Source organism: Ambystoma mexicanum, chromosome 4p, assembly GCF_040938575.1.
Source record: "Ambystoma mexicanum isolate Mex_15411 chromosome 4p, UKY_AmexF1_1, whole genome shotgun sequence".
Lineage (NCBI taxonomy): Eukaryota > Metazoa > Chordata > Amphibia > Caudata > Ambystomatidae > Ambystoma > Ambystoma mexicanum.
The window spans coordinates 585,014,139-585,038,523 of NC_090927.1; the positions used below are offsets into that span (position 1 = coordinate 585,014,139).

Consider the following 24,385-nt stretch of genomic DNA (forward strand, 5'->3'; position numbering starts at 1 on the left):
TGAGCAGTCTCATAATGATTTCCCAGCGGCCTCCCAGATCTCCTGTTCTCCCTGTTGCCTTTGATTCTTTAGGACGTCTTTGGGGCATCTCTTTGCTCTGTTTGATGCTTTCTCTCCATCTCTCGTTACTCTGGTATCCCGTGTTCTGTGCTCTCCTACTGGACGGATTGGCAGTCCTGCGGGTATCCGACCAGTATGCAGGTTGAGTGTTTAGTAGACACTGTCCACCGCGAAGTCTGTGTGGTCATGCCACCATGATCAGCGTCTCGCTCTTTCCTTCTCAAAAGACGCTGGGCGCCCAGCGCTCTGTTTTCGGGTCCATAGCAGTTTTCAAACCTGCAGCCTCTGCAGGTTGCAGAGTCTCCTCCCCTTTCAGGTATTACGTCGCTGTGGGGCTTCCCTGGCTGACGTTCGTGTCTCTCGCCATCCGCTTGTTGTGGGGGTCTCACTCTGCTTCAGCCGCCTCGTCCCAGTTAAATAGGGATTTCCATTTAAAGTGACAGGCTCCGTTTCTTGTTGACGATAACTGTATAATAATAAATACATGAAATCCAGTAATTAAACCCAAATGTGCATCACTATTTTCATAAAGATTTTCTGGACAGTTAGTGCACACAGGTCTATATTTAAATAACATGACCCGAGGAGTGGGGGGGGGGGGCATTACTTGTCTGGTAATGCCCTCGGGGCCATAGTTAGTAACCCGACCGAAGCAAGGGCTTTAACGGAACCCGGGTCATTATCCAACCGGTAATGGCCCCCCTCCGAGGGTCATATTGCCATTGGTCCCCCAGCACGTTGTACCAGGGTAGAAATTGCAATTTTCCTCGAGTTGAGAAAACGGCGCTGCAACAGTTTGTCGACTTGAGAAAAAAAATGTCTGCTGGGGATTGGGAGAAGGGACTACATAGTGGCTAAATAATGGCTTTCCATGGGAGCCATTGAAATCAATGTAAAAAAATAAATAAAATGGCCACCAGGGAACTGGGAGAAGGGACTAAATAGTGGCCAGTCGTGGAAGGAACCCCGGAGCTGCAGCGGTGAGGGAAACTTGTCGGCCGGGTAATGCCCCGACGAAGGCCAATGGGCTTTCTTGTAACAAGCTCATTGACCCTCGCTGGGTACTAATGTGCATTAATGCCACGGATCTCCAGTTGCCTATGTTTATTGATTTAATATGCAACAGATTTTTGAGATTTATAAGGATATGTGCTATTAATAAAGTTCTTGAATGCAAGTTTTCAAGCTTGAGTAGTCTGTGGGTATTATCGGGCAATTACTATGATCATCTGTACCTCCTTCTTTAACAAAGGATGAATACAAAACAGTCAGTAACGATCTAGTTTTCCAAGATGTAGATAAAGCAACTTTAGCAGGTATGCATAGCTTCTTTAACACTTGATCTGAGCTATTTGTAATGCACATATCCCAGAGGGAACTGGGCAGGTGTACTTGTATCAGAACGCAGAATTCACATTCTGGGTGTTTTTAAGCAACAAAGATAGTACATCCAACTGACCATTTCAGTGGGAGGTGAAGTCGGAGTCTAGGGCCCATTATGGAGAGCCGTTTGTGCCCTCTTAATGAAAATTGGGAGCTGGGGATTAGTAAGTATTTGTTGGAAGAGCATAATATTAAAGACAAAGCATGGTTTCTTAAAGATAATGAATTTCTGAACCTGTAGCCAGTGTAGGATACGGTGTAAACTTGAGATGGATGACACTTCGGTAGTCTGAAGATGAGTCGGATAGCTGCATTTTGCACCTTGTGAAGGTGGTCTAGCAGTTTACACGGAATACCTGCATCCATGGAACTAACCTAGTCCAAATTGGAATTCGTAAGTGTACCCAATCTGCTGGGTGATCTTATTTGCAGGTGAAATGGAGAATTTTCTTTAGTAGCCAAAGACGGGCGGGGGAAAAAAGCTGTTATTACCACTTCATTAATATAAAGGGACTGCAAAAGATCCAACTTCCAAATTCCTGACCATGCTAGACAGGGAGGTGAGGATTCAAAAAAGAGAGGACAAGAAGGGCAGAGAAGTGATGAAAGATCTATTAAAAGTTTGGATCCCAACAACATGACTTCAGTTTTTGATGGATTCAGTTGTAATCTACATGTAAACCTCAGTCACTGCTCTCCCCGAGTGAAGTTAGTCATGACCAGCGGCTTCGACATAGAGCTGCGTGTCATTAACAGAGGAGTGGCACTGGAGATCACAATTGCGAAAAATACCCATCAAAGGTTGTAAATCCATGTTAAACTGCAAATCAGAGCAAGTCCAACCATGGGGCACCCCACAGGTCACGGAGGCCTCTGAAGATAAGACATTGCTGTGCTTGACTCAGTGCAGACTGGTGGACAAAAAGCTCCTAATTCAGGCTAACGTTTGGTCTGGTGTTACTACTGTTTTTTAGTTGTCGGAAAAGAATGTCATGATCCACGTTATCAAAGCCTGGAGATGAGCCCAACAGGATCAATAAGGACAGATGGCCATCATCTGTAGGCACAAGAATATCGGGCCAAACTGAGGCGAGGGCAGATTCAATCCCATGCTAGTGTTGCAAATCAGATTGTTGTGGATCCCAGGCGTGGTTCTGTTCTACAACCATTTGCAGTTAAGTTGTTGTTAACCCAATCTTGCCAATCCAGGCTCACCCAGCAGTTGGATGATAGTTGCTCAAAGGCGTGGGCTCTAAAGAAGCTTTCTTTAGGGAGAAATGAAAACAGTTTTGAGTGGGGCTGGGATAAAACCTTGTTGAAAGGAAAGGTTGCCCAAGTTGGATAGGACAACAGACAAACGAGGAGCTAAGTGATGGACAGAGATAGCAAGAGGTATATCTAGCTTAATCTTAATCGGTTTAAGCTAATAGGGGTAGGTCGATGTCCCTAGAAACTTCCTTAAATCCAAAACTGGAAGCTTTGAACAGTGCAAGTAACACATCCTTGTATTGGTCCGATTGTATGCCAGCTTGAAGATTGTGAGGTGTAGTATCAATCTTGGAAATAAATAACTGGTTGCTTTGTTGGCCAGTTGAATGGAAGGTGTAGCAGTTTGTGCCATACCTCTGGGATAGGCCGGCGATTTAACAGGAAAAATCTCCTAGGGCATACTGAGTGACGTATCTAAGCAGTTATGTACAAAAGAAGCCTTTGCCTTGAAAATTCCTTTTTTTGCACCCCTGTAAAGCCGTGTGTGCTTCATAAAAGGTAAATTAATTTTTGGATAGCCTCCATCATCTTTCCTTTTGTCTACCCTCTGTTAGGGTTTTTTGCGTCGTTTTGGCCCTATGGGGAAAACACTAATACTTACGTCTCCCCAGCCTCTCCCTCAAAAACAAGTAATTGGACTCCGACTAGCAGAAAACACACACATACATTATAGAACGGCTCGTTACAGGCCCTTTATTTATTCCATGTAAATATATAAACACCAATAAACCTACACATTTGAACAAACACATATATAGAAAGAAATTAGAATATAGGGAACTTCACCATTAGGGAAGAGGCAGAGGAAAACTTCATCTTGGCCACCAGCAACACTGCTTAGTCCCTAAGGAGGTGGGCAAAGGGATCACTGCATCCAATGTGGTCTGAAGCGGAGCGTCCTCCCTTTCAGCGAGATTGCATCACCCAAGGTTTCAACATCCAACTAACTTTCTCCATATAATGCTCTCTCCTTTATAGGGGCATCGCCCCGCCCCTCCCAACTGAACTCTGCTCTCGTCCGAATAGCAGATGACAAGTCGAGGGGACAGGGGGTGGAAAAATCCAGTTAGAAGTGAAAAAACCCAGCACCCCTCTCTCACATGCATTCCCAGACCTCTTATCATGCACATGCAGTGCTCTCAGGCTCCCTTCAATGGACAATACAATAACTATTCCCCGCAGTTAGCCCACTCTAATGCTTTTTCGTGACCATGCTCTGTTTTCCCTGCTACTTGCTCATTCTGTGAGGCCTGCGGAAATGAAGCCTTTATAACTGTAATGGGAGACGAGTGTTCAAAATGGCTGTGCATCAACACCATGTTATTCTGGCTGACATTTTTCACACTAGCATTACATAGGGCCCTTAAATCGGAGTACCAGGGGTGCGATGATCACCTTAGTGTAGATTTAACTATGGGTGCATGACGATGAACTGTTTTTTGGAATCCTGAAGAGCACTGATCAAAAAATTGCTTGCAAGAAGTATCTTGGATATATGGTTCAGCAAATTATTTTCATAACAATGATGGACTTTCTAGAGCTGCCGTACGTGCATATGATTAGCCCAGTAGGGGGCCGCCAGTGGGTTATAGAGCTATGGATCATCTTTATTTTCAGTGCTTGATAAATTGATTTCCTGATCTGCCTTAATTTAGTGGTGTTAAACGTAAAAAGGTAGAATCGGGCTGACATTTTAGTAATTCCTTTCGCAAAGACTATCTACTTAAAAATGAATCAAATATAGTTGGTCATGGAACAGTGCTGAACCTACTGCATCACTTGCAAATGTCACTAATTTCCATGTAAAGAAAATACAAAAGGGTAGATATTTACCTTCTGCAATGTATGTGAAGGAAACTATCGTAGGCAATTGTGAGGGGTCAGAAATGTGAGGCGGACAACTTTGTGAAGGTTTCTCAACCAATGCCATTTTTAGTAAATTAGAAGGTTGGATAAATGCCTCACTATCCCTACCCTGATGAGGATTTCCCTGCGTAAAATACACTAAGGAATTCTCTCTAACAAAGGATATCTGTCCCTCACACTAAAACATGCAATACATAAATGAGGACATAAATGGTAGTTCAACACAATGATTGAGTTTGCAATGGAATAACAGTCGCCTTATAACCTAGGTGAATTCCCCTTGCCCGGATTTAAGTGGAATTCTGCTTCACAGTTAAAGAAAAGAAGGAAAGCCTGGTTTTCAACAAAGTTCCAACAACATTCTTTGCAACTTCAACTTGTCAACAGAAAGTTCCAACACCCCAGTGATTCACCAAAGAAAATAGAAGGCTCTTCCTCGAGCAATTGTACGATGTATCCTACTTATAAAAAGAACAGCGTCTCAGTTTGTCAATGGAAACAATAATTGTCTTGGTCAGGATGATTTGCCACAAGTGATCAGTTCTAAAGAAATACAACTTCTTTGTAGCAGTTTTACATAGTTCTTCCTTCAGCACAATAAACAACATAAGTTGTCTTTGAAGCACTTCTTCAACTTACCCTTGTTTTACTTCCATGCCAGGCCTACTACCTCGGTTCACACCTGGTTTGCTCCCATGCCAGGCCTACTCCTCCAAATGTTTGCCATCTGTGTATACTCCCCTGCCCAAACAGTGCTTCACAAGAAGTGCTTTTGTGATTAAGATCAACTGACAAGAGGTTCACAATGGCTTCACAGTAGTCAACAGTTTGCAGCTTCGAAACCTTTAGCAACTCTTTACGGAAAACAAGATTCACATTGGTGCTCTTTAATACTCTTCTGTAAATAATGCTCCTCTCGAATATCCTTTTCCAGAAGGGCAGCCTTTTTGCTACTCACTTTCCCCGCTGCACAAGTAAGCAAATATTGACAAGGGTAATGTGTTATTCTGCATCTCTATTGGCTTTGGCAATCTGAGTTTATACCAGCTTTTACCACATGTTGTATAAAGTATGGGCAACAAAATTCACAACATATGGACATTTCATTAGCCCCCTTCTGCCGTTGGCAATATCTGCTGGATTGGATTTCTTTGATTTTAGTCTCTCTTGGCTTGGTCAATGCTTGTAGGTATCGGATCTTAAAAAGATCAACTCATCTGGTTGCTGGGTTTTCAACACTCACACGTTTAAAGTTAGTCATTCGGTTTTGTTCTGCAAGGCTTTCGATGCTTTTCAATAGTTAATTATTCAAAATTACTTTGAGAACCCCTTTCACTGTACGTGAGCGCTGCTTTCGTTGCTTTTCAATAGTTCGTATTCAAAATGACTTTCAAAATGACTTTCACTCATAAGTGAGTGCTGCTTACTTGCTGAACGCCTACCTTGAACACGTGTGTGGGGTAACTACCAGCCAACTTACAGCCTCCTGGGAAGGAAAGCTTCCCTCGCTTATTTGCTGATATCTGCCGAACAGTGGTCCTGGCGTCTTCCCACTCCTCCCGCTTCTGCCTGGGCTGCCTGCACGAACCACTCTCCTTCTGCTTCTTGCTCCCTCTGCTCTTCTTTATGACTTGCACCTGAGGTGGCCTTTTAAGTCACTGTCTCCCTCAGGTGTCGGTCATCTGAGTTAACAGTATGACCCCTCCTACAACATTGTACCTTTTTTAGCCCTCTTTTTCATTCCAGTACTTAGGGATTATGGGTCTTGAAGTCCCAAATGGCAAAGTTGGTTTTTCAAGTTTGATTTTTACTTTTAAACACAATTCTGTTTGTTATAATACTCTTTAAAGTAACATCACAAGGATTAGCCACCAGACTTAATTGAAAAGGGGATGGTAGTTCTTTTAAGCCATTATTCTTTACAGATTTGCTTTTGCTTTATCTTTGGGTGTTATGGAGGTCTTTAGCTGTACATGTCTCCAGGATTTTGGAGGGATTTTTATTTCACCCAAGGTCTAGGAGTTTGTGATTTTCACCCCAATTTATATATGTATCTTGTGGAACAAAAAGATTACAACAAGCCATTACATACTTTGCCATTGAGGTGACATCCAGAGGAAGTTAAATACTTTGCCTCATCCACAGAGTCCTCTCATTCCTCTGGCCCTATTCTCCTCCCAGGTTATACTCCCTCAGAACACCAACCCCAAGGTGAGGATCAGAAAGCATTTGCCTTCAACCTGGCCACCTGGGTGGAGACTTATGCAGGGATTTAGTGAGGAGTCCATAAGATTCATCACGTCACTAATGCAAAGTGCATGGGAGCCTGAGGGCTTGAAGTGCCCCCTCTTCTCTGTGGGCCCCTTTGCCTTAAATACTAAATTGCTGTTGATGCAGAGGAAATTAAAAGGCAAAGTTACCACCATGGACTATTTTTAAGGCAAAAGCCAGACATGCATTTATGACGGAAATGTGAGCTTACATTAGTTGTAATTGTTTGATGAGGAGCAAAAATACATTCCTGAAACAACTTTTAAGTCTTTTCCCAACCAGTATGAACTATGGCTTCCTATATATCCATTAATTGCAGTTAAACCCGTTATGTTCTAGCTTCAAATACACGCCTCTCCAGAACTAGTGGTGTACAAAAATGCATTGTCTGACATTCTTGAAGTGGTGTTATGCAGGTCCCCTGGTATGTTAAGAGAAGTCTGTGTGACATTGGTGAATCTGCACTCTAGATAACCCAGAAAGCAATTACATGGCCAAAGCGATACGTTTCTACTCGTTCCAGGACCAATTATTTTATTATGTAAGTTACTACAATGGTAAACGAGAATTGCTGGTACTTAACAAGTTAATTGTGTCCTCTTTGCAATATGGAAATCGACCAATTTGGTTGTAAAGATCAGTTTTTTGGATGGCTGTATGATTTCTTCCTCTCTAATTGAATGTTTTCGTATTGTCGACAGCTCAATTGCCCAGCTCCGTAGACTGGAAGAACTGGATTTAGGAAACAATGAACTGTACAACTTGGTAAGAAAGCCTTTCTATGTTTTCTGAAGCACAATGTGTAATGATGCAGAGATGTCGTTTGACCATTCTTTATCGAGTGTTCAATTAACTAAAGGAGAACGTGATGCTGGAAATTAGAACAATGAGCATTTAGGTAACCTCTGGCATTAAACCAAGTCTTACATTGCTCCAGTGACTTTGCACATACATAGGAAATATAATGGGTTTAATATTTTTCACCGCTGGAATTTTCGGTTAGCAACACAATCGGCGTCCCTTTTATTTTTCACTGCAATTGTTTGAAACAATCTGTATCCCCGTCAGAAAAAGTGAATCCCCAGTGGAAAAAACAGATCCCTTTTATATAGGTTTTTCTCCTAGACTGAGCAAAGAGTTGCTCATTACTAGGAAATAGTGATTCCCATGACATTGGATTAGTAACTATTTCAAAATAATGCTTGGTCTCTTGCCTGCGCACCTCTGCTTTCCGTTGGAGCAAATGGTCCTCGCTCACATACATCCTTGCTTTTGTTTATCCTGTGACACCTCTGTCGGCCACGCTTCATGTGCCTCTCACTTACGATAGAGCAAAGCCTGATGGTTTTTGTGAGAGCGAAACCTTGCTTATACATGCCTCAAAGCCAAACAACATGGCTACCGCACCTGTGGTTTGTAATTTCCTTTTTGTTCTGGTGTACAAAGTAACATATGTAAAGCACAGGTAAGGTGCAGTGAGATTAATGAGTACACATAATTGCCATCAAAGGCAAAAAAGGTTTCAATTAAAAGTGGGAGTGTGATAAACCATTGAACTTTGAAATCGCAAAGCCTGAAATTTTAGAGTGTGTTTGTGAATGCTTCCCATCATGCTAAAATCCAGGATCCTGCAGATCAAGGGAAAGGAGGGCATCTCAGTAAGGTCATATCTGCACTCCTAAGCGAAGATTGGCAGTAGTTGCAGAAAGGGCCCCACACTTTAGAAAACGTTGATGATGAGTCAATAAAATGGCTGCGAGTTTCTCTACAGCCTATGTTTCCCAAATGCTGCTGCTTCACAGAGCCAATTGTCGGCCCTCCAGGATTTTTTCAGAAGTGCACCAGAGTTTGCCTGATGGCGCAAAGGAGGTTAGTAATGTGGGTGGAAGAATGACCAGATAAACCATGCAGTCTGTCATTGTGTCCCCAAGAACTAGCACCAGTGGGCTCATCAGATATTGAAGACTGGTAATGTCCCCATCTTGCAGAGGATCTCCTTCCAGGAGAATTGTACACTTGGGCAGGACTACTTCATGTGGTCTAGCGTGGCAATTTCCCCATATTCACTCCAATGCAGGCGCAAATGAGAAGAAATAAAGCCATTGAGTGCATTGTCATGTAAGGATTATCTTATAAGGGTACTCTTTCGTCGTGGTGTATCTATAGCTTTTCTGTGTCCTTGACCATATGCGAGACCAGGAGTCTAGGATTAGCTGTTAAACCCTTGTTCCGTTTGGCTATAGTGCAATTTCTCATCTGGGTTAACACCCTCAAGGATGCGATATAATCTCGAAATGATCCTCCTTCCTAGGTTTTCTTTTAGGTTTCACTCTAGAGGAGTTGCTGGATTTGTTTCCCGAAACTCAAAGGATTAGAGATCCACAGGAGGATCTGGTAGTATCTGGACCTTTATTTATGATTGTAGTACTCAAACTTGAGGTGTGTGTCCTACATGTAATAGTCTAACATTGTGCCCAGACCACCTTGAGATTATTGATGAAAAAGTTTGTGGTCTAGAAGTAAATAACAGATTACTTAGGAGGGGTGAAAATGGTCCTAGTCCTGAGCTCACCCTCCATATTGTTTGTGATTTGTGCAAGTGAAATAAAGGGCTTTCTGTGTCCATTAATGTAGTTCTTTTTCTATACGAATCAGTCTCCTTAGGAAATGTAAATGCGAAAAGTAATTGATGCCTCTTGCTCCACCCCTAGGCAACCCTTGTGGTGCAGGCCTTGAAAATATGTACAATTTCTGAATCTAGTAGCTATCATCTGCATAGGATACTCAACCTCCCAGACAGTGCAGAAAGAACAAGGATCTTTTATTAACTTCTAGGCGTTTTCCCTTCCCGCATTAAGTTTATTTTTTGTAATTTGCACGGGTGTTCAATCCAACATAAAGGAGCCTAGGGATTCAGTTTATTTTCTGTTTGTGTATTCTTGCAATCCAAGCAATTTCTTGTGGGGATCCATCTGTCGAAGTCCTGATATAGTTTTTTGAATAAAGGTGGGATGTTATATTTGAGTAGATCCATGCACCTTGGAATGAGATTCATACCCAGATATTCAAGCGAGGTGTTTGTCAATTGAAAAGGATATTTATTCTTTCATGGGTTCTATAGTAGAGGCATATTCAGGATTATTTAACCTCTGAGAATTCTAAATAATTGAGAATCCTGCCACTTTCTGAAAGAGAGGGCAAGGATGTCTGCGTTTTTGAGGAGCGGGACATTGCTGGCATATATAACACAATCTTGTGCGTAAATGTTTTCCACAAGAAGGCTCTGGATATTTTGGTTTGACCTAATACACATTGCCAAAGGTTCCATTGTAAGCATGAAAATTAAAGATGGGGGACGCAGCAACAATGTCCCTAAAGTGTTATGTGGCCGGTAAAGTTCATTTTAGTGAACAAGGGTGAAAAAGTTACCAATACCAAGGAGCTGCATTTGTGGCCAGAGGCTGATGGTTTCCTCAATTTAACCCTCAATCGATCCGATCTCACGCTTTTTTGGCATCTTTTGCCCAAGTATATCTTTATTTCGAGACGTCTATTCCAGTTAAATTGATTGTTCTACGAATGTTATCATGTGAGGTCCTATGATAAGCCAGATTGATTGAGGTTTATTATTTAGGGTTAGAACATTAATCAGCCTTGTGCCCAAGATTTTGCCATAGATTTTGTTTTTTTGTTGCTGCCACATCATTTTGTGTTATTGCAGAAAACCATATAGCAAAAATGCATGATCTTTACTTGCACATTTATCACAGAAATTTCTACATTATCCATAACTGGGTCAGTGTGGACTGACCTTGAGCTTTTTATTTTTTACTGCAATTCACATTATTCCAATGTTTATTAGTGGTTGGATTCCTCGTGTAAACTAGGGTAAAGTCCCTCGTCCATGGATTCTCTTTAATTTAGTATTCTCCAGTGCTTGGTTATGGAAATGAACTGAAATATTTCCTTCCCTGCAAATGTCAAACTTAAATCATACGGGCTGATATTACTAACCAAAGTACATACAGGGAATGGTGAGGATGAGCTTCTGCTTTTTTTCTGCAAAGCACATGATGTGTCTTGAGGTGCATAATGTGTCTGTTCTGCATGTTGCTTCGATGGCACGTTTCTCAGTATCATACCTCATGTGCACAGCATGCTTTCTTCGATCTAAACCAGAAATGTTCCCATTTTGGGGCAAAAGCTCAAGTAAGTCTTAAAATCTGAAATGTGCGGGGCTCTAACTAAGTGCAATATTATAGCTAATGCTTAATTCTTTACCCCTTTCCGCTGGCCAGTATAGCCATTGCTTAATATGGTACTCGTGAAATGAATGTTTTGTCTGATGGTATTACTAATCCAGATACAACTTTTTACCCGCTGAATCATTTCACTCCAACTAAGGAGAAATCATTACCTTCTCTTTCCCAACACACCCGCTCCCCTACTTCACCAATTCCCATGGAGTTATCTTGCAAGTATATGACAACTTTTAGAGGTTCCATCAGCCCGAATTCCCACCGCTTTTCCAATCCTTAAGCGAGTACCAGGAGTAAGCAATGGGGCACTGACAACATACGTCTGTGGTCCTTCAGGAATCCTCATCTCCCGATGTCCCAGTGGATGTCCCAGTCCCAAAGATATCCTCCCCAGGCACCTGGCAGTATTTGACAGGGCTGGGGGGGAGGGGCTCACACTCCATGGGTGGGCCTGGGTGTTTGTAAAGAGCACTGAGAATGTCTGCTCCACCCTCCACTGAATTCTCAGAGGGAGTGCAATGCTTCCAGATCGGGCTGTATTCCAAAATGTGAGAACCATCGGCCAGGCTTCCTGCTCTGTGGCAAAATTAATTAACCTCTGTTGGTTATTCGGGATGTCTTGCACCTTAGCATATGCTATGTCTCTCTCATACTGCTCTGCAGAAGATGTAATGTTCAGAATCATATTTCAGTAGTCTCTTTATCATGCTGCGATCAGAGGCAATGTGCATTTCAGAAACACCTGCTTAGTCAGTTGGCCCCCGTAATAAGGCCTATTGCCTTTTCTAGCTGGCCCAATTCCTCCCCATTCAGTTGGCCACCATGGACGTTCCATGCTGCAACAAAATTTGCACCATCCCAAACCTGTCCCTCACTCGTTGCCTCCTGGTTGCAATCAATGTCCTTTACAGATTAAAATGGATAGCAGCACCTTTCAAACAATAAGGAAAATTACAAATTATCTGGAATCCTGACAAGCCTAAGTAAATATTCACTGTTCCATGTTGCATTATAACTGGTCCACTGTTCTGTTATATCATTTATGGATTGTGTTCCTTACCATAGTTGCTGTGCAGCTACATTGACAGGTCCCTGAAAAGGTAACATTCAGAGTATAAAAATAGGAATATTAAAGGAGTCTACAAACTTCATTTGAGACTGAAAACCCCTAAATGCATTATATTCTGAGCTAAGTAACACGAATTCTCTTAGTAGAATTATAATTTTGTCCAAGCTGTGTTACCTGAAAGCAGTGAGATCCTGCTGCCTATAGGTTCACAATATATGACAACAGCTAGCTCAATCAGTCTTTAGAAAAGGACTGGTAGACTGAAATTATCTATGGGGAATTTTTTCTGGGTTATCACGAATTCTCATCAATACTGTTCCCTTTGTATGACACTTAATTACTCAGATAAAGTCTAACTTTATATAAAAAATAGAGTATTAGTACAATATAATACATACCAATATTGTGAGAAAACGTTGGTCACTTTACTTCTGTGTTAAACATAGCAGCATTGGGGCTGTGGGTTTTGCCTACGGGCAGGATTAGGTAAAGTTGGGGTGGTTGTGGATAACATTTCCTGACATTTATCATTAGAGATCCAATTGGGAAGTGCATACAGCACAAGGAATCTGACACAGTACATTCAACTGCCCCAGGAATTCATCACAAATACTAATGCACTCCACAAAAACATGAGGACATGCCACTAGTCCCTCCTTGTCAAAATACAGTTGCCTGCCTTTGCTACCAAGGCCAGGTTTGCACTGCGATATGGATTGTGAAGGGATTTTATTTGTCCCTTTAACAAAGTGGCCCCGGTTTGATATCTTAAAGTAGATGTACATGGACACAGACTGCCTCCAGATTAAAAAATCTAGTATTCACTAGGTTTATCTGATGAGTTGGCGTGCCAATCCATTCCAGGTATGGTACGAACGGTGAGGGAGGTGGGAGTTGTGGTATCAACAATAAAACAGACACAAGTGACCACAGTTCAAGGGTGTTTATTGAACTTAGAAAATGGCTATCGAATCTTAAATCTACCGATGGGAGCAAGCTACGACCATGAAAAAATAACGCAATCGTCGTGGTGTCTTGTCAAATTAAAAGGGCCTACACTAATAAACCTATTGACAATCCTTACCTCTAAATACAAATAGTGTGGGAAACATTGTTGCATGAAAGAAAGAAGTGTTTAAGAAACGATATGTCAGGATGTTCAGGCCGTTAGCCTCCTTTCCCCAAGTTTTTTAGCACGGGACAGGCGGTGCACTCGAGCTTAGCACAGTCTCTAGCATGAGGGTGCAGTTCAAACATTAGCACCAGGGCCTTCTGTGCCCAAGTCTCTTTGCATTTCAAAGTCTCTTCTTTCAGAGGTCATGATGCAACAAACAATAGGTACCTTTCCTCTACGTTTTTCACACAATTTCTCAGGTGATTCGCTATCCACCTCGGGATCTCCCTCAGCCAGTCTCGGGCCCCTTTTGACACAATGTTCAACTGTTTGGGTGTATTCCTATGCACACCGGATCCCCCTCTGCCGGGCTCAGACCGACTTTCTCACTTTGTCATCAACTTGGTTGGCAGTATCAACATCAAAGACTTTCGATTGTGCACAGGATTTTACTTCACCCGTCTCAGGACTACTTTGGCGTACCGTTCCTTTGCCAATCTTTCACCTTTCTTAACTCTCAGTTGGACACCCTACAGGGACTTTTTTTGAATGAGCAGCCATGCAGTGCCGTACCACTCTAACAAGGGCATCGTATCTCGGTTTCAAAGTTCAATCACTCATCTGCTGTTAACCTTTTACTCGCGTTGGTTATCACATGTGTTTCATACACTGTTTGCTTCAGCGTTCATCATACAATGTTGCTGCTTGCAACCTTGGCTTCAACACAGATCAGTCTCCCCAACTCACCGCCTGTGTTGATTTCACTGGTGCTGCTTTGTTGTAGGAGCCAAGGACAGTACCACAGTGGCAAGCGATTCTCCCTGCCTTGACTATCGACACGGGAGAGCCCTGGATACCTCCGACATACAATGCAGGATTCTTCAGTCTTGTTTCCTGGTTTTACGCTGTCTATTCTTGAGGGTTTTTGAAAGTAACGGTTCCTCGTTGAAAAGGCCAAGGACACTTCCCTCCTTGCAATCCCCTTCTGTTTTACTGTCTTTCTCTTCTTGTTAAACTGCCATCTTGGAACTGCTGCTTCCTCATGTGCTTTGCCTTGTGTGCTCTTGTGCTCTGCCTTTTTATCCGTGTGGGGAAGTGTGATGGAAGTCGGGTGTGTATGATGGTCAGTAATTGCCTGACTCTGCCTGACCATTGTATTGGGACATTTCAGGTATACGGCTTGGGTGTTAGTCCGTTTTCTCTCATAGCGACCTGTCCATGAGAAAGTGTTTGTGTTGCGAAGGGGGGGTGGGGGGGGTTGAGTTCCTCAATATCTTACCTGGTAGGATGGGGTAAAGGTGGTATCGGAAGGGGATACTGCGTCTTGCCATCCGGTGTCCCACTCCCGGAGGACCCCTCACCCAGGAGATCCTCTCATACTGGTCCACCCCCAGGAACTGGATTCAAAAGTAATGGCTATGTCCTGGCCACCTGGATTACAGATCCCAGGGACTAGCGGGTGAGTCACCTTCAGGTGTCTCACAGAGTGGGGGCTCTTTGGGGCTGTTGGTGCAGGGCAGGAAGAACACAGTTGTCGTCTTGTAGGATCTGTTGCTTGGAGTTTCAGGTGCAGGTGGAGGCAGTTTAATGCACCCAGGTTGCAGGTGCTCTAGTACGGGTAATACATTCTGCAGGTGGATCACAATTAGCAAAAACAATGTTGGGTGTGCCGGCACGCAGCAGTGGGTCACATACAATCAGGTGCGGGCAGTATAGTCTGCAAGAGAATAATAATTAACAATGCTAATGCGGGTTGTACCAACAGGCCGGCAGTGAGGTCACATAAGATCTGATGTGGACAATACAGTCTTCACGAGAATCATAATTAACAATGCTTATGAGATTACGGCTGATCCTATAACCAACTCAGGAGGTCTTGACATCGAGAGACACAGGGACAATGAGACACACTGGCTGTAAACTGAAGGAGGAGAGGGAAACCGTAAAACATCTGGTCCTATCCTGTAAAGCACTTAGAATTTCAGGAACGTGAGCAGGACTGTGTGCCCTGATATGTGCCAATATAGGTAGTGTCATGATAGTGCAGGGGTTATGGGGACACACAGAGAAGTTCTGTAGCGCGGACCGTATGCGATGAGCGGGTCGTGGCATGGCATTAGATGTGAAGCTGCAAAGGGGGTTTGAAGGATGGGAGGGCTTAGTATGGGTGGTGTAAAGGTTAGAGAGGGAGGAGGAGGAGGAGGCCGGCCGACCAGGAGGGCTTTCGAGTTGATAGCGGGTGGCCGCTGGTGAGTCACAGGGCGTGGAGGCGATGCAAATGCGGCAGGACAGCGGCAGTCTGATGCTTGAGATCTGGCGCTCTTTTAGTATGGGCCGGTGGAACCCATCCGAACATCGGTGTAGGGTCCCGATTAACATGTGCTGGCCAGCGAGGATCTGCGTGAGAGAGGTGCTGAGAGCGGCTGCTTCTCAGTCCGACGTGGAAACCAACAATGATTGCGTGTTGCACTTGGGCTTACCGGAACTACCACAGCACCCTGTGGTTAGAATCTCCTGAAATTGAAATAAAAGGGGACCAGCTGAAAAGCCATTTACCAGAACGCTTCATTGCACATGAGGCCAACAGGACACCTCTTCCCTCAACCTATTCCACCGTCCTGATGAAGGCCCACTAATCTCCAGCTTCATTAGACAGCTTCCCTTTTTTGGTCGAAACACAGTAGTGTCAACGACCCTCTTTTCTGTACCAGTGTCCATCACCAACACTGATATTTGTGCACTGTGACTTTGTGTTGTGCTCACATGTTATCTGCAAATTGAATTCCTGAGACGTTAGTAAGGAAGAAACATGCCTAATGTTCATTCACTCCAGTCAGTATGACTGGACTGTACTTTTGTGTATTTCATACTAAGCTGTAAAAGTCAGTGTCCTTGAAGTTGTTTTTTTTTTTTTGTTGATGAATTGATGTGCATTAAAAGCACGGACACGAAGATCAGACAAGGACGCAAAAGCCCATTGAGGAACCAACATACGCCATGCAGTCTACTAAAGACAGCTCCAGCAATAAAAAGAAAAGGACTGTGTACCTTGTGAAGCCTGCCCTGGAGGAGCAAGGAACCATAGTCTGGTTCCGTGTGAGACGGGAGGTGAAGAGAACGAGACGCTGTCAAGGAGGGACAAGTGTCTCCAGTCACTCCATGGAGCAGGAACCTGTCCAGTGACTGGGAAAGGGGAAATCCGACAGGCGAAGTCAAAGCAAGGTTAAGCCACGCAGCAGAGGACGTGAGGGAGAGCTTACTGCTGCAGAGCCGCGGAGCGCAGGACACCTAACACGGAAGCAGTGCAGAAGCCCCGCTCTACTCCCAGGACAGACTGGAAACTGCAACATATCCCGAAGGTAGGGAAAGGGTCAGACCGGATGCTGGGAGACATAGTGCACCAAATAAGTTGGACGCATACCAATATCCCTGAGAGGCAGAAAGGAAGAACTAACAAACTGTAAAAGCTGGAACAAACTTTACAAAATATCCTTTGTGGAACAGTACCTGGCAGGAGAGTACACCAGGTCTGTTCAGTTGGACATTGAGTGATGCAGAGGAATAGAAGCCGCACAAACAGCACGCCAGGGTCTGGGACCCATATGAAGTCAGGCGAACCCCACAAAGGCAAATCCCACAGGTCAAGGACCCATACAAGACCAAAGTAACAAAGTAAAAGGACTGGGGCCCAGAGCAAGTCGGGGAGAGCTAGAGATGATGTAAAGGGGTCTGGGACCCACACAAAAGAGAAACAAGCTACAGAACAAGTCGGGGAGAACCCGAGACCACTAAGAGGCACCCTGGGACTCCTTCAAGAAGCTAAAAAGTGGCTGAAGAAACATTGCCAAAGGAAGATGCATTTTCTGGAATTCTAAGCATATAGTCCAGTCTTGCAGGATAGTGCACCAGGTTTAAGTCAATAGACTGTGTTGTATGTCTGCCTATGAGCTTGGTTTAGTGTTTCTATGAGCATCTGCTCAATAAGTCAGTGTACGTGTTTAAGTTGTTCACAGTATCCTTGGTTTATTAACAAACTTAGATAAGTGTTATATAAACATTCCAACCATGAATGTTGATACTGTAGTGTCAACAAACTCCGCTACGAGGCACGTGCATGTGTTTTGCTCTTGTTCTGGCTTTTTCAAGGCACAATTATTACAATTCATTCAACAACAAGAGGTCTTTTCTCTAACACTTATTTTCTAAAGTCTGTCCATCTTATCTAAACAGCATTAATTTTAGATCAACATTCTTTTCATGTTTTTATAGTTTGATGCTGAGGGGACAAGTATCTCGTGGTTCTGTCAAGGACCCATACAGAGACCAAAGAAACACAAAGTAAAAGCACTGGGCCCAGAGCAATTCTGGGAGAGCCAGAGATGATATAAAGGGCTCTGGGACCCACACAAAAGTAAAACAAGCTACAGAACAGCCCTGGGACCCATGCAAGAAGCTAAAACAAGGGGTTGAGGACCCATTGCCAAAGAAAGATACATTTTCTGGAATTCTAAGATCTATAGTCTAGTCTGGCAGGATAGTGTACCAGACTTAACACTACATTTGTGAACTGAAGAGAAGAACAAGGGGAAGGGATTCTCCCTTTTTATTTCGAAACTGTGTTTAAAGAGTCACTCATTGCGTTTTCTCATTAAGAACTGAATATTAAAAATCTGTATCCAGAACAAGAGAAGCCGTCTTCTGGATCAAGAAGTCGCATAGTTTTTTTTCCTTAATTTAGCATTTAAGGGATGGAAATAGGTTTGGAAACAGGACTGTGGACGTTTTACTTTCAAGACATCCTGACGGAGTCCTTAATGTTTCTGTTGAGGTGAGGGAACCCCTCATTGTAATAGGGAAAGATATGTTTTTCCTTTTCTCTACTTTAATATAAAATAAATCTTTTCCAAAAAACATGCCACCACTGTGTCAGACATGTACTTCTGCACCCTTAAAGTACACACAATTTCCCATTTAATCTTTTATGTTGCAGCTTCCCAGTGTTCGATTGTTGAACATGATATCAATGAACTCCAGGATCTTCTAACATATGGGAAGGATGTTCCAGTACAATTGCCAACTTGAGTTTTGGCTGACAAAGCTGGCCTCTGACTTCCAATGGCCACAGCCTTTTACAGGGCTGAAAGACACTATTGTCTTTGGAGATATCAAGTGTAAAAGTACACCTGTCAAAAACAAACACAATCAGCCTATCTGCAAACATACAACGTGCATATAACACATACAGGAGAAGCTAAAATCAAAACATACTGTCTCAAAACAGCGAGATCTTGTTTAGTTCAACAATTATTGAAGCTTTTCATATAGTTATATCTGTCATAGTCCGCGTTGCATCAGGGGTCCCCTCGTACTGAAGAGTCAGTGAACAAAACGGGCATCTTAATATACTCCCCCACTTGGACCAACTCATCTAACATACATATTTCACCATACCCTTATAAGACTAACCTTAAAAAGACTCATCCTTGAGAGTTTGCAAGGGAAATTCAGTTTCGCCAACTGTCCGGAGAACTGCGGGACCAGAAACAGAAATTGTCAGTACCACTTTAATCTAAAAAATATATATACAGAACCAGCTATATGTTGGTGCTTCTGCAAGACAGGAGTCCTCAACTAAATCATCCCTTCGGTCGTGGCATAATTGGAGAAACCAACATGCTTCGTATCTAGAATCCGATCCTACTTATGGAATGAGAGCCATTTTACAACGCAGTAAGCGTTCATGTGACCTGGGTGCAGACTTGGTCTCAAAGAGGAGGTGCTTGAAAGGCAGAAAAAGTGGCAGCTCTATTAGACTGAAATGTAGAGCATAAGCAGATGTTGCATGCAGTTGCCGATATTTACAAATTTCGTATAGAGATTTGGAATAAATTGGGCTGGCCAAATGTTGTCTTGCTTATATCGGAGACACCCACTGAATTTCATCATTAATACCCGAAATGTGAGTTTTCAACCGATATATCCATATTTGTTCTAATCTCGGCAACTGATTGACAGTACGGAAACCACACAGATCTAGTCTGATTGAATCCACAACCATCCACATGTCAAGATCTGTGCCGTTGCTGTTTGCCATTGAGAATTTCGGACCTATGTTCTCCAATTCTAGTACTGACTTTTCTAGTGGTCATGTCAATTTAGGCCTTTTGACATGGGCATAGTATCACATACACCACATTTGTAGTGTTGCAATTTGTGTGTTCAATTCCATTGAATGTTATTATGTCCCCTCTGTACTGGTGATGCAGAATTGACGCACATTACAGGTACCACATGGATAATGACCTACCATGATCTGTAATGGTAGGTTCCATGGTAGTTTCCAAAGTGTGCTTATGGTATTGGATCTTGCTGCCCGCTGGGCAGTCTAGAATGGACACCAGGTTTTCAAATATTCCTGCAGTGCTTAAGAGTGAATAATGGCATTAGGGATGTACACCCCATGCTCATGACTAGACTTCAATGTTTTTTTACAAGGTTTTTGACTTGTCTGTGTGACTACCTTTTTCTAACAAAATCACAGAAGTCTCGAGTTGGCAATTGTCCCAGAACATCCTTCCTGTGCTTTCGAAGATCCTTGGGTTCATTCATATCTTGTTGAACAAACGAGCTGCGATAAAACAAAAAACATGGGAAATTGTTGAGAGTACACACAGTGAAGTGCATGTGGTGTACAAGCTGAAACTGAAGTGCAGCTTGAGGTGTATTTAAAGGCTCCTAATTAAGATGTCATTTAAGTTTGCGCTAGCGTTTTTCTACTTTTGTGTGTTGTTTTTGGCATATGATATGGCATTTATATCACGCCTACACACAAGTGTTTCAAGGCGCGACGAGGCAAGGGAGGGGAATAAAGGGAGGACAGACCACGATCCTACTAGGCCAGGTGTCATTGGGATGGCGGAAGTAAGAACTGCCTAAGCCTAGTTGAACTTTATTTGGTTACCAAAAAGGTACCTTCCCACTTAAAATGTCCCAAGTTGTGTGCTGTAGCAAAGTTCTGTGTTTCAGGCTAGAGGATTGCGAGTTATGATGTTGACACACTGAAACGCGCTCTACCTTGACTTAGTATCTTATGAAAGAAAAAGGTTCAGTCCATATTATCAATATAAGTGGATTTAATAAAGTATCTCCACACGGAGTCAGCCGACACGTGTTTCGACCATAAGTCGTCCTCAAGGATGACATAGCAACAATAATAGAACATATATTAATTCGGATGCAATATTTGTTTATCATTTTCAGCTATTATGCCAAGTTGACTGTATTCTACTATAATGTCATTTTCATTATGCCATATGTTAGTATAAACATACTACAACGTATGTGACTTTAATAACTGTAGAGACCATGTGCATTAGGTCCTTTAAATAATTTTTCCATCTCTTATATTTTCTTCTTGCTTCCGACCTATCCCTCTTCTACAATCAACCTCAATGACCTTTGGGTATGTGACTATACATATGTATTTCATTATCTCATATTTTAATAATTTTGATTATGATCTGCAAAACTTCTCAAATTATATGTACTGTACATCTTATTCTCTACGCATCCGAATTAATATATGTTCTATTATTGTTGCTATGTCAGCCTTGAGGACGACTTATGGTCCAAACACGTGTCGGCTGACTCCGTGTGGAGATAATTTATTAAATCCACTTATATTGATAATATGGACTGAACCTTTTTGTTTCATAAGATACTAAGTCAAGGTAGAGCGCATTTCAGTGTGTCAACATCATAACTCTTAACCTTTTTTTACCGGTAACTGGTGGTGACCCGGTACATGGACACACGTCACGCAGCTCATTGTACCTAATTAAGTTCTAGTGAGCATAGCGCACAATCAAACCTTTAGCCACCCAACTTTTTCTCCAGGCTAGAGGATTGGTTCGGGGAAGCTATGGAGGGTGGGACCGCCACCCTTAAGTAGGCCATGAAGGATATATACAGGGGAACCTACAGATCCGCTAGTCCACCTCTAGCCTATTGTGATGAAACTTTGTGGCAATAAGGAATAATGTGCTTGCTATGAAAGCACGCTGTCTTTCCCAAAGTGTGATAGATGCGATGACCAGGAGAGCTAGGTGCTGCCACTCTTGCCGGGCTGTGAGGTGGAGGAGGGTTGTTCCCCTAGGCAATGCCACCATGGCTGGTTTGGGAGGAAGGGACTCGCTTCATGATGCCAAAGTATGCGCTATCAGTTTAAGGAATCTTGACATGATGGAATACCAGGCATGGTCCCATTCATCAGGCTGAAAGCCCCATTTCCCGGGTCTATATGCAATTGGGCAAGAAGGAAGCTATGAACACTTTATACAGTCCAAATAGAAGTTGTATCTGAACGCATGCTGGATCACACCTGAGGAAACCCTTTAATTGTCAGCTGTGACACACATGAAGGGGATCCATTTGGAGTCCGTAGCCCAAACACACATGGCTCTCCTCGCTCATGCACAAATATCAGATCCAAGATGGTGGTGGAATTCATCAGCTTGCCCGGCGTAGGCACGCAGGTAGGGTCAGCGGCCATACACTCTGCTGGAAAGCCACTGGGGAAACATATCAAACCAATCCTATCACCAAGAGATTAATAAAACTTGCCTAAACCTTGTAGGAGGAGGAGTGCAGACTGAGCAAGTGAGAGGCAAGAGTTTGGTCAGAGAACTGGGTGGAAGGAGAGGGAGTGCCAGTTGGGGGGAGGAGGATGAAAGTCGATTAGAGGAGGAGCCCCTACTGGAGAGTAGGGTGAAAAGATGGGGAAGAAGGGAGAAGGTGGCATGTCAGTAAGGGGAGCTAGACAAGAATGGAGTAGAATATCTGTAAGAACAGTGAGATAATGTAAGAAGAAAGGAGGAGGTTGACAAAAGAGAAATTCAGTCAGAGGTGGGAAGAGTTGGAAGAGGGCCTGTTGGGCCGAGAAAGGGCTAAGGTGGAAGAACACAGTAGGGGGCAGCCTGGACTCTGTGAAGGGCGAGCATAGGATGGAAGGAGGAATGAGCATGTGGTGGAACATCAAGGAGTTGCCGGTGAAGCACCAGGCTAGAAATGGAATGAGGGAGGCCTAATGTAGAGCATGCAATGAGAAGTCGAGGATGCGATTGAGAGCATGTTGTGGGCCATAGAGCCAGAACCCTAAGATGGGATGTGCAAAACTACTGAAGTAAAGTCAGTGAAAACCGCCTGCTTGCCCCTGCTTTGGTCATGTCCGGTTGTCTGTAAATTTTGACCTACCATGACACCCAGCATAGCTCAAGTTTCAGCTGTCAGCTCAAACCAGAGTCAAAGGGGGACTGTAATAACAAACTGCAAAATGAAGAGGAACAGCCAAGAAAGCACAATGGCACAAAGAATTGTGGGGACCATTCAGTCTCTGAGAGTTTGAGGAATTTTGTTGTGCCAGGCAGTCTGTAAGTGACCACGTACCCGGCTGTTTGGCAAGATTCAGAGAACCTTGGTGTTCTTTTCCGTTCAAAAGATATTGACTTGATCAGCCACCCAGGAGGGGAAACTGGGGAGGGGCCTGGTACCGTTAAGGTTTCTTGAGCCGGGGGTCACTCGAGAGTCAGCGACCAAGATGGTTGCCACTTTTAGAGCTCTGTTGGCGGTCTTGAGGAGGAGGAGGCCTATGCCTTCTATAGCCCAGTGAAGTTGATCCAAATAGGCTGCAGTGTTGCTGGATGCACTGCTGACCTCTTTGGAGCAGTACTGGCCGAGAGATCTGCTGCAATATTGGGTGGTGAGCCGGCAGCAGGGCACCACCCTCCCCCCCCCTCGCTTTGTAGGCGGTGAGTGTGCAGCAGGGAGCCTGGGAAAGCAGTGCTTGGAGCGGGCCCAGCATTCTATCGTTTCTAAATAGTAATCCACAGTTCTCCGGGTACCACTGATCTGTTACGGGAAGAGAGAGTGGAGCAACGGCGGATGGCCGAGCGGAGTGCCCCCGTGCTTTGAAAAAGCGAATCGGAATGGCCGCTGGGGAGGTGGCTGGACTGGTGAGCCCGTTGCCTGGATGCTCTGCTCTGCTGTGGCCGGCATTTATCGGCTAAGCGACATGATATTGAGCGGTGCTGGGATACCCAGCAGGAGTGAAAAAGACGTTGAGCAGACCGCAGGGGAGAGAACTGGCTGTCCACCGGAGAGTGATGGTGGTTCCTGGCTCCGGACTGCAGGCGGGCATGCGGACATGAAGGACTGCCAGGGCAGAGAGCCTTTCTTGGGTGTTTGCTGCAGGAGAAATTGATTTTCCTGACTGTCGGCCATGGTTGGAGGTGCGCTTACTCTGTATTAATGGGCGCAGAGGTAGGGTGGTCTAAATGAGTACTGGAGATGCTACAATGCAGGCTTACTGCAGCCATTGGATGTTTTGAATCTATATGGATGGACTGCGTGCAACTTAAGAGTGCTAACCGGTTTATTGGTGTACCTGTGTACATGACTTAAGCTGTATATTGAGATCTGGGCCCCCTCTGTTGCGGCCTGTGCTTCCGGTTGTTTGGAGGCAGTGTGATCTTTAATTGACTTGTGAGCAGCAGTGAGGTGGTGAGTGGGGAGTAGATGGATATCTGAGGCTCCAGAGAAGAGGGGGCTTTGTGGGGGTCCTCTAGTAGTTGGCAGACTCATTGAGGAGGAGCTACTCCTGCACGATTTACAGAGGGCCTGTGGGCAGCCCCATTACTGGATGGCAAAAGGTAATAAGACGTAGGGCCACTTTTTAGTTTACACAGTAGGGGGGCTGCCAATATGGTCTCCATTAGTTGAGGCTCAATGTTTCGTGACTTTTCGATAGTTTACATATGTTTCGGCCTTTTTATGTTAAATTGGGCACTATCTCTAGCGCCTTTTTCCAGTGTTTTGGCCGTCTTCAGGACACAAACATTTCTTTCAATTTTGCTATTGATTCACAGGAACCCCCCTTGGGTGTCGCTAAAGAGTGTTCCTGACAATAGCGAACGTAAGCGGATTAAGGAGGACATTGAGAATGAGAAAATACAATAATTAACCAACCAGGGAAGGCAATAATTACGGTTGGAAAATTAGCAAGGCCATATTAGAGCGCCAGGGGACCACTCCGGTGGT

At 43.8% G+C, this 24,385-nt stretch overlaps 1 protein-coding gene across 1 annotated transcript in view; it reads left to right on the forward strand.

Annotated features, from left to right (window-relative positions):
* Positions 1-24,385, forward strand: part of LRRC1 (leucine rich repeat containing 1) — a 694,627-nt gene that overhangs the window by 466,355 nt on the left and 203,887 nt on the right. Inside the window, exon 6 of the mRNA XM_069606135.1 lies at positions 7,551-7,614. Coding sequence (XP_069462236.1) covers positions 7,551-7,614 — 64 coding nt within the window. The remainder of the gene's footprint in view (positions 1-7,550; positions 7,615-24,385) is intronic.